General features: G+C 41.4%; 1 protein-coding gene and 1 long non-coding RNA gene across 2 annotated transcripts; one reads left to right on the top strand and one right to left on the bottom strand.

Moving 5' to 3' along the window:
* Positions 1–231: 231 nt before the first annotated feature.
* On the bottom strand, positions 232–1,500 carry LOC306922947. The gene is made up of 3 exons (XR_013789985.1): positions 1,379–1,500; positions 471–634; positions 232–280 (listed from the first exon to the last, which is right to left on the bottom strand). It is a non-coding gene; the product is annotated as an uncharacterized lncRNA (long non-coding RNA).
* A 1,275-nt stretch (positions 1,501–2,775) lies between these two features.
* edc3 (enhancer of mRNA decapping 3 homolog) lies at positions 2,776–11,127 on the top strand. Its single transcript, XM_079500555.1, has 7 exons — positions 2,776–2,944; positions 3,493–3,666; positions 4,436–4,665; positions 5,151–5,492; positions 5,772–5,925; positions 6,985–7,202; positions 8,580–11,127. Exons 2-7 carry the CDS (start codon positions 3,503–3,505, stop codon positions 8,909–8,911), a joined length of 1,440 nt encoding a protein of 479 aa, XP_079356681.1. The 5' UTR covers positions 2,776–2,944; positions 3,493–3,502; the 3' UTR covers positions 8,912–11,127.
* Positions 11,128–11,209: the final 82 nt, after the last annotated feature.

The raw sequence follows: 11,209 nt of genomic DNA on the forward strand, positions 1-11,209 counted from the left end.
TCAAATCAAAGTAAAATGATGAATTGCAGTTCAGTATTGACGTCACTTGAACAATTACCGAAGCAATTTCCCAGCCAATGGCCCAATTTGCCCAGCCAAATGCCCAACCAATGGCCCAGCCTGCACTGGCCCACCGATCAACCGTGCAGCACCGCCTATGGCCTGTTCGTACCACTGTTTGTTCTGCTGTGCCTCCTCCTGCTTCTGTCTCATTTGCCTGATCTTGAAGCCGCCGTTCCTCCTCCTTGCTATCAGATTTCCCCTTTTGTTCCTTAAGATCCTGAAAGAACACATTAGCAGGCACATTACACAACAGACAACACCATATAGATAAATAAAAACCACGTCCAAATCGACAATAAGCAAGGTAAATGAATCATGCACGTAACTAGATTGTATGTGATGTGTATATATGTGAAGATCCAAGAGGATAGAACGTTTAATAAACTATTCATATGATGATCACTCACAGCCATCAGCTTCTCGTGCTCTTCTATGGCTAGAACCTGGTCTCTCTCCATCTTCTTCCTGAGCTGGTTCAGAAGCTCCTCTAAGGTCTTCTGCTGATCGGCCAGCCTCCTCAGCTGTGCCTCATGTTGCTCCGCCATGGCCCGTTTCTCTCTCTCTGACTCGTCTCGCTTTCTCTGTAGGAAACCAGAAAGAGTGAACCGTTAAATAAAAAATCACACCCGTGTGAACTGAGTGGTGTAGGGTCTTATATAGCCTGATCAGCTCTGATCTGACGTAATGTCTGACGTAATGAAATCACACCCGGGTGAACTGGGTGACCGTAGCAACCATGCTCATTTTGGTACGAACAGACAGACAGACAGACACGTAAACTAACAAAGCCAGTCGTAGGAGTGGTTTACACCACTCAAAAAAGAGTCAGAACAAACGTGTTTACAATCGCACAAAGTCATATATACTGACAGCTAACACGAGCACACCCATGTCCATATATCAGCCAAGTCAAATAAAAACTAGACTAATATGTTACGGAGAGACTAGTGGAGAAGTAGAATATTAAACAAGTACTTTTATGTTTGGTTGCGCTCGGCTGTTGCGATCTGAACATTGCAGATCTACAAGCTCACGAGTCGTGTGAGCTTGTATATCGGCTTGTATATATTTTTGAGGGGCGCTAGCCCCTTCTATACACAGGTTTAATGTTTGTCTTTAGTTCAATGTAACTTGTTTTGTAAACGCCATTGACAATGAAGGGAGAATTTACGTCATAATGTGTCATTTACGTCATATTGTCTCTTTATTGTTAATGGCGTTTAATGTTTGTGTTGGCACCGTTTGTTTTACATCACCATTACATCACCTAATCAACATGAGTTAGACTTTAATATATTAGCGCCCCTCACTTCACACGGGTGTGATTTTTTACCTTCTGCTCTCCGCTGTACCTCCGAGAGGTTTCTATCTGCTACCAACAAGGCCTTGCCGATGATCGCCTTCTCATCCAGGTATGTGTTCAGCACCTCCTCAGCCTGGTACACACACACACACACACACACACACACACACACACACACACACACACACACACACACACACACACACACACACACACACACACACACACACACACACACACACACACACACACACACACACACACACACACATTTCAGGTTGAATGAGTGTCAGGTGAACTGTCTTCATCGACAGATTCATGGGTGTGTTCTCTCACCACTCAATGATGTTAGTTTTTTTGTTTTGTTTTTACAGATGACACACTAAGTAAGTAATATAACAAGTCAATATTACATATCATCCCTGTCGGACGGAAACCTATTTTTAAATACATATAAATCAATGCTATTGAACATCATTTAGGTCTGTGTGTGGGACCTGGGTTTTACAAATATTGAACCAATGAAAAGTATTAAAAAAGCGCTTCTGACTAAACCTCCTATTAACTCCATTGGAGCCTCAAGCTGTCGGACAAACCATGCCTAACATGTGGGGGGAAAAAAACATGTTTTTCTTGTATTTTCCATTTCCTGAAAAGGACATGGTTTCTGCCCGACAGAAGAATATCTAATGTGTTCAGCCTATACTTTGGGCTATAGCCTACTTGCCATGGTCCTCGCCTTTTTCCCCTCTACACAAAATCTCCTGGCTGAAAACAGCTGATCTACAATCTCACAACTCGTCACAGAGCTGTTGCTCTCCTAGTAAAGTGTGAAATACTGCATGTTCCTCACAAGATCATAGTATTGAAAAAGATTGTCATCATCACTCAAACACAACCCAAAAACTTTCCTGCTGTATCACTGTTGTTGTTGTTATTACTCAAATAATAATGAGACATCGAATACTGTAAACGCACCTACTGAAACAAAAGAAATGAAAAGTTTCAATCACTAAAACCCAAATGACATTAGGAAAGATGTGCGTAAATCATATCAGATTCACCAATTTGGTAATTCATTATTTTTGTTTAGTTTATGATGTTCTTCCAATATTATTAACGAGTGTATGCTAAGAAAACTTTATTTGTGTACTTGTGTATCTATTAATTTTATTAATGTTATTTATTTTATTTGTAATTATTGATTTACTTTTTTGTTTACATATACTTGGTGGAATACAATAATTAGTTAAATACTAATATAAAACATATAGCCTATAGTAACTGATTACTGATGAGTGATGACAAGATCCTGAATTGTACAATTTGTTCAATAAAGTTGGATACGTTTGAACCATAGGTGGTTTGAACTCTTATTTTGAAATACGGCTGAACTCTTATCTTGAAACCGGAAATAGTTGAGCAAACGTTAGCTGCATTGTTTGTTTATGTTACAGTCATTGCTCGACGGACAGACAGGCAAAAACATTATCCATTGTATTTGAACTAGTTTAACTTCAAAGTTCAAACATTTGTTGTCCTTCGAAGATAATCTACCGGGAAAATAATTCACGGAAGGTAAGATTTCGTTAGTTTTGAACGCAAACGCTGCGTTTTTCGCTTCTTATTGTGTACAACAAAACAACAGGCCGTAGCTAATTGCTATTAGCTAACATCAATACATCAAGTTATAATCAACGTTTTTAAATGGTCGGCTGATTAGTTGATTACGAAAATCTAGGCCCGTTTTCATAACGCAGCAGAGCATAAGGACCCCAATGGAAACAAGCCAATAGGTTTGGTTTAATTCATTCTTTTACCAGACCTTGTATGGTGTAGTTGGGTATGTGTACCGTACTTCCCAATTCTTGTCCATGCAAATTGTTATTAAAGTAATCAATCAACCAACTAATCAATCAATCAACAAACTCATTCCCTCTGTCTCTGTGGAGGACCCGGTGTAAAAACAAGTTTACTTTTCCTGGTTTCACCCTCTTATTAATTTTTTGACCTGTACCTTACATTAACTGTACCCATTGTTCAATCTTGTTTAATAAAATGTTCTATCTGTCAATCAATCAATCAATCAATCTAATGGTGGTGTTGTAATGTCTATTCTCGTGCAGACGGAACAGAATGGCTGCAGATTGGTTGGGTAGTTTGGTGTCAATAAACTGTGGTCCAACGTTGGGGGTGTATCAAGGAGAGGTGTCCTCTGTGGACCAAAGCAGCCAGACCATCTCCCTCAAGCAGCCTTTCCACAATGGTGTCAAGTGCTCTGTTCCCGAGGTCACTTTCAGGTAAAGAAGTTGACCCATTTTAAGAAGACCTGACATAAACTTTGTTGTACTTTTTATTACTTTAAAATGATATCCAACCTTTTTCAGTACAAAAGGACCCCAATGGAAAAAAGCCATATAGGCGTTCTTGGGTTTTTAAATCCTCTTAGCAGACCGTGTATTGAAATTGTACTATTCTTTCCCGTGCTTTATTTGTGCACTGCTAATAAAGTATTCGATCAATTTAAAAAATATACTTTAAAGATGTTTAAAAAATGTTCAAAAATAGAAGATGTACAGTACAAGGCAAGCTCGCAGCGTGCCACAAAGTTACATGCTGTGAGCTTGTATATCTGCTATTTTTGAATAGCCATTGCTAAAATCTAAAATGACATGGATGCTTTACCAGTTTTATCCCAGATTAATTTTTTTGTCATCAAAGTTTTTTAATGATTTTACAATAAAGCATACAAAATACACATGACTTACACAAAAGAAAAAGACAAGAAAAACACAAAAAAAAACAAACAAAACAACTAGCAGTCAAAAAAGAAAAACCCCAATGGACAACACCCCTCCACATTCTGTTGTTGACAATAGTGATTATATCCGTAATGTATTACCAATTACAAATTGTTAATGCAACCATTATCCCAGATTTAGACCTGGTGTACCTTTTGAATCTGAGAGCTACCTCTGTGTCTCATTAGTTGTTGCTATACAAGCAACATCATTTTTACGTGACAAGAGTCTGGAGTTGACTTATTATTCCTCTTTCTCACTAAAACAGTGCCATGGACATCAAGGAACTGAAGATTTTGGACATTACTATTGGTAATGTCAGGAATGGCTCTTCCGTGTGTGCAAAGTCGAGCAGCGGTCCAATTGCAGTACCAAGGGATGACCCCAGGACCAAGGAGAGGCTGAACTCGCCACAGCACTGCTCCAAAAGTTATGGGGAACGCCACCAGGATGTACCCGGTCAGCCTAAACAAGGATTCCGTCTCAGACACAACTCCTGTAAGTTCCAGTAAAAATACAGGGTGCAGGCATGTGTTCCGACATACCAAGAGTCGGACAGTCATTAGTCCGACACCCTACCCAAACACTAACATAACCCTAACTGCACGCGGACGCAGCACATTTCGGTAGCAACGGGTGATTTGCGCATGTCGGACCTTTGGTATGTCGGATAAACGTCTGCACCCCAAAACACGTGTGGCCAGACACCCTTTTTTTTTGTTCAAAGATGCTTAACCCAGTTGTTGTTTTTCATGTCAAGGACCCCCAAATTAGTATATATATGTGGCCGTACGTACACCCTCATCTGAAGAGATATTGTGCCAGGGGCAAGATTTGAGTTGTTAAAATGTTTGTTGATTGACCGATTAACTGTTTTTAGCTGGAGTCCCACTGTAACCCCCTCAAGGACCCCATCATGGGGGTCCCCGGATACCGCTTTGAGAACCACTGGCTTTAACCTATCTCTAATCGTTTTTGTCCAGGGTCTTCGAGCAGTCGAGGAGTGAACCCGGTCACTCCCAAGAAGAACGGGGTGAAGAACGGTGCTCCGATGAAGCACAGGGACGACGAATGTTTTGGCGACGGCATGGACGACGGCATGGAAGACTTTGACTTTGAGGGGAACCTGGCGCTGTTCGACAAAGCGGCCGTGTTCTCAGAGATCGACACGTCGGAGCGGCGCACTAATGGCGCCCGGTCGCGCGGTACGCCCCAGGAGCAAACGCCGACGCGGTATCGCCACGATGAAAACGTACTGGAGGTCAAACCCATTGTGTATCGGCAGATCACTGTACCGCAGCCTGGAGACAAAGAATTTTGCACTGGCAAGTATTTAAAGCACTTCCTTTATGAATTTTAGTACTTCAAATTCACACCAGTCTACATGCTGGTTGTCGATCCCCTGGGGGGTGTTTTGGCTACATCTAGCTACCAAAATGGAGCGGAGCAACCTTGAAGTAGGCCCTGAAGCTGCAAATCGCTGGGTGCCCTTATTTAATGGTTCCAAATACCCCCGGGCGTTCGGGGTGTTAATATTGGTATTTCTTGGTGTTTATAGTATGGTTGGTCATTAAGTACCCTTTTCTTTCCTTGTTTCCTTACAGATTCAGGGCTGATTGTGCCCACTATTTCCTATGACTTCCGCAAGCGCCTACTGTCGGTAGCAGAGCGTCACGGCCTGTCGTTGGAGCGGAGGCTAGAGATGACAGGCGTCTGTGCAAGTCAGATGGCCTTGACTTTGCTGGGTGGGCCCAACCGGTAAGCAATACTGTACTCAATTAGGACAACACAAAATATTTTCTGATGGACGACAAGCTGTTTAGCAGCAACTTTGCACTATTCAGGCCTTGCCTAAAGGTCTCTGCAGAATTCCGTCTTGTGCGTTCATTACATGTTAGTTGTACTGTTGTAGCACTGTGTGATTGATGATAAAATATATTGCCGGCGGTAATCATAATCCACCTCGTCAGACTTCTAATTGTGTTGGAAAGTCTACCTGTCACATTGTCCGATGAGTCAGTTGACGTATGCGGTGGTAATGTTTACCTCAAGAAAAGGGAGCACATCTGGACCTATGGTGTGGCGATCTCCATCCCTTCATTTAGGTTTAGGAAAAATATCAGTTAAACTGTCACTATAGTCAGTCCCGCCCCCTACCAGGGCCCAGGAAATGATTCACCGTTCATTTTCCTCATAGACATTTCAAAAAGTATTTATTTAAAGACGTTTACGCCGCGGACAAAGCCAACTCTTGTCGTGACAAATCATAACAACAAACACAATTTTTTGGGCCGAACAAATCATTAGAAAGAAGAGAAAAACCCTTTTTGTTGTTTTTCTTCTTTGTAATTATTGGTTTGGTCCAAAATATTGTGTTTTTTGTCATGAGTTGTCACGACTCGAGTTGGCTTTGTCCGCGGCGTAACAGTCTTTAAATAAATACCTTTGGAAATGTCTATGGGAAAAATGCATTGGGAATCATTTCCTGGGCCTGGCGTCGTCATGAAAGGGGGTGGGACTGCAACGCTCTATTCGGTTGTGTCCATAAAAATGACCACCTGGACTTGTCTCCACCAGTGAGTGTCTCCACAGTTAAAACTGCACTGTGTAGTTGAAGCCAATCAAATACAGAGTGACAGCTAATGGGACATTTGTGTTAGGAACTTGCATTCATTCAGACAGTAGGAAACATCAACGGCATGATACCGTATATCAGGACAAATTGTCTCACGTTCTCACTTCTAGTTTGCTCGTTCACGTGTGACAAGACAAATGGCAGAAAGAAAAAGAGACTACTATAGTTTTTGTTCTTTGCAGACTCACGCCTAAGAATGTACACCAGCGTCCAACAGTGGCACTGCTGTGTGGCCCCCATGTCCAGGGGGCACAAGGCATCAGCTGTGGCCGTCACCTCGCCAATCATGAAGTGGAGGTCATCCTGTTTCTACCAAAATTTGTGAAGATGCTTGAGTCGGTCACCAGTGAGCTCAACGTCTTCAGCAAAACTGGTGCTAAGCTGGTGTCAAATATCAAAGGTAGGTCTATGTTGTATTGCAGCGATTTTATCATTCACGGAGGATGGCATTTTATGCTCTCAAAATTAAATTATTGTTAAACACCTGAGTTCGTTTATTTACAAGAAGTCGACACAATTAGAATAATTGTTATTTTGATCACCACATCAATATGGCATGTAATTGTGCATACAATCTTATCCAAACAAACTAAATATTCAAAGTTTTAGGACTGAGAGGCTAAATGTCATCAAATGGTGGTCCGTGGCTCAAATGGGTCTGGGAGGCTAAATGTCATCAAATGGTGGTCCGTGGCTCAAATGGGTCTGGGAGGCTAAATGTCATCAAACGGTGGTCCGTGGCTCAAATGGGTCTGGGAGGCTAAATGTCATCAAACGGTGGTCCGTGACTCAAATGGGTCTGGGAGGCTAAATGTCATCAAACGGTGGTCCGTGACTCAAATGGGTCTGGGAGGCTAAATGTCATCAAATGGTGGTCCGTGACTCAAATGGGTCTGGGAGGCTAAATGTCATCAAACGGTGGTCCGTGGCTCAAATGGGTCTGGGAGGCTAAATGTCATCAAACGGTGGTCCGTGACTCAAATGCTGAATAAAGAATGGTCCTTGATATGAAAAGGGTTGAAAAACACTGTCCTATACTGTATCTTTCTCGGCCAGGCGAGATGTATATAGCAACAGGCCACAATGTGTGAAACTCTGCCTGTAGTTCATCTGCCACCCACTGATGTCAGAACATGTCGGTGGGTGGTGGAAACTACGCTGCTACAATGGTACAGGGAACATTTGCAACTAAGTATTGTGGATGTCTTGGTGGTAATCCGTTAAATGGAATCACATGTTCTTTTGGATGTGTGTGCCCTTTATAAAGTGGACGCCATTCGAGTGGACGCCACTCGAATGGCTAATAATTGGAAATAAGGTTCAATTGTTGAAATACCCCTTTTTAAAACCCATTTAGTCCTGGAACACCAGTAAATGTTATACCTTTCAAGCGGGGAACTCCTTTGTGTGTAGTTGTTGCTATATACAGTACAGTAGCAACATTACCATTAACATTTGAAAATAAAAATTAGGTTTTAGAAGCCCTCTTCAGAATCTGCCTTGCATTTAACCCATTTTGGGTGGGAACCCCTTTTGGTGTTAGCATTATGTTATGCTTTAGCTATTGAAAAATAGCAGACCTACAAGCTCGTAGCGTGCCACTCGGTGGCGCGCTATGAGCTTGTAGATCTGCTATTTTTGAAAAATCGAAGAACCACTGACATAGAAACATAGCTTTTTCAGAAAACTGTCAGGATGTAGAAGACATTTTTAGAATATGATCTCAGGTCAAAATGGGTTAAAAACCAAGTGGCCTTGTTTCTCTCCTACGTTGTAGACCTTCCCGACAGCCCCGTGGACCTCATCATTGACTGCCTGGACTGCCACGAGAGCACTTTCCTGATGGACCAGCCTTGGTACAAAGCTGCGGCCAACTGGGCCAACCAGAACCGGGCTCCGGTGCTCTGCATAGACCCGCCAGTGAGCAGGCAGCAGGTGGTGGAGGCCAAGTGGTCCCTCTCCCTGTGTCTCCCGCTGCCCCTGGCCGAGGGGGCCGGCAGGGTCTACCTCTGCGATATAGGGGTTCCCTGCAAGGTGTTTCAGGAAGTAGGGGTCAAATATCACTCTCCCTTTGGCTGCAAATTTGTCATTCCCTTGCACTCTGCCTAATAGGACTGATACACCATTTGGGTTTTTAGGGCCTTAAGTTCTTGAAAGTATTTCTTCCATTTCATTATGATGAAAGCCGTTGCTTTATGTTTAGGATTTTCCCACTTGTGCTTTAGCACCATTGTGTGGTTACATCACTTTACCGGGATGCACGAGAGTGCATGAGATATGAGAACTAGAATCTAGCTCTGGACCAGAGCTAGAAAACATAATTTTCTTATTTTTTATGGATTAACAACATTTGTTAATGTCCTACTTGACCAGATGTTAAGTTTCTCTTATGCAAGCTGCTGTTGGTACGTAGATACCATTGTATTCACATGGCGGTACAATTTAGAAATTCATAATTTACATTTCTGCTTTAGTAGAATAACTACAGTGAAACTAATTACATTAAAGGGGAAGAATAACTTCCTATTTTAGTGTTGATGACAAATTCCTCAGTCTTTGACCGAGGCATTGACTAACTGCAGTGCAATCACTGAAGCAACATAATAGTGTTGACTGCATTCATTTCTTTATCACGGTCTGTATTTTCTGACCTGTTGTAGCAGTTCGCTCTCGTTGCCACTTAATGTGATACTTAAATTGTATTTTTCTACCTTTAAGATTGTAAAATGCCAGAACACTTGTTCACTTGAAATGTGATTATATATACAGTAGTACAATGTTTAATTGAATTTAAACATTTCATTGTTGGCATTTGTATTAACATGCCATTCTTGCGAGCTAAAAACTAATGTATATCAGGCAGCTATTAGTAGAATCCTCCACAGTGCTGTTACGGAATTTACGGACTACATGTGAGGGGATAATTGGGGAGTTTTCTTTCAAAAAGAATTGTGAAATTAAGCTGATATTTTACAGTAAAGAAACTTTCAAAAAAGAAGAAAACTAACTTAATATCGACACGTTAAACTTTGTAGGTGAAAATAGTTAACTGCCTTGTGATCTTGTTTTTAATCTAGCATTAAAAACAGATTTTTGTGAATCCCACACTTTAAAGCCTACTTTGACAAAATGAAGTTGTGTGCGATGCCTTTTCTCTGAGGGATAAGTTAAGATAGTAAATCAGTCCATAGACTCCACACTGAGGAGCACGCTCTTTTGAGCAAGGTGCATTATTTGTGACAAATTCTACAATATTACTGGCGGCTTATTCCTTGTGATCTACAAAACGATCTATGCTCACAAAAGCTGAGAGGAGCTTGGTTTGCTTTACTGTGTTGGGCTTGTCCCTCTGTTTAGGGGGCTCTACTTGTCTTTGTTATCTGGTACCATTCATGGTAGGTACCAGATACTGTATGTCTACCCACTGGTTCTACATTGGGCTTCCAAACACCATGAAACGTGTGTAAAAACCACATGTTTCAATCCTGGTCTGAGATTTGAATACTGTTTTCTTTTTTTTAAAGTTAAAAACGGTATTGGTGTAGTATGTAGGTATCTCAAAAAGCACTGAACTCCAGCAAGATGCCTACTTTTGTAATCTAGCCTTTGGTGTAAGCCCATTTTTGTAAGCCCATTATAGACCGTGTTCAGTGCATTATTTCAAAGTGGCGTTATTTGGACAAAGTTGTATCCCTTGTTACTCAAACATTCCACCGGTGAGAGATTCATATCACCTGATTAGACCATTGTTGAAACACTGAAGCGGTCATCCAATGTTACGGTAGCACTACGTGGGTTGAGTCATTTGTTTTGTGAGAGAATGAGTGCTGTTTTGTGACATCCGATAAGTGCTGTGACTTGTGACATGGGATTAGTGCTTTATTTTGTGACATAGGATGACTGCTTTGTTTTTCCAGTCACCAGAGAGAGAGGGAGATGATGGTGTGTATATATAACCCACTACAATACCAATTATTATTGTTCTAAAGTTGTGTTTCAGAAGAGAAATTCCAAGCAATGTGAACAGTCATCGACTAAGAAGTTGACCTTATTGTTACAATATTTTTTTGAAGCAAGATGTGCTTGGTGACTTAAGTTTGTTTACAAGTGTTTAATTCTGTGATCTGCAGTGGGAGTCCTGACGATGTGTAATCGGTTTGCTTTTCAGCCAAAGCAAGTGCACATTTGGCCAATTTTGTATTGGCAGTCAGGAAGTATTTTCAGCAGGTCCTCTCACTGATCTTGTGAACCATGATTATTGTGCAAAAATACAATCTTGTCATGGGTTTAAACTGGAACAATAAAAGATATATGCACAATTCGTACATTTTCTCCATCTTCAGTTTTATGCTAATTATTTGATGTAGGTGTGTGTTGTGACTGTCCCTGCTGTTGCACAGTAACTCC

Source organism: Electrona antarctica (genome assembly GCF_951216825.1).
Source record: "Electrona antarctica genome assembly, chromosome: 5".
NCBI classification, from domain to species: domain Eukaryota; kingdom Metazoa; phylum Chordata; class Actinopteri; order Myctophiformes; family Myctophidae; genus Electrona; species Electrona antarctica.

Excerpts from the sequence above, each read along its gene's own strand:
- edc3 (XM_079500555.1), top strand. The coding sequence starts at position 3,503 with ATGGCTGCAGATTGGTTGGGTAGTTTGGTGTCAATAAACTGTGGTCCA. Across the intron at positions 4,666-5,150 it reads CCGTCTCAGACACAACTCCT|GGTCTTCGAGCAGTCGAGGA; the intron begins GTAAGTTCCAGT and ends GTTTTTGTCCAG. Across the intron at positions 5,926-6,984 it reads TTGCTGGGTGGGCCCAACCG|ACTCACGCCTAAGAATGTAC; the intron begins GTAAGCAATACT and ends TGTTCTTTGCAG.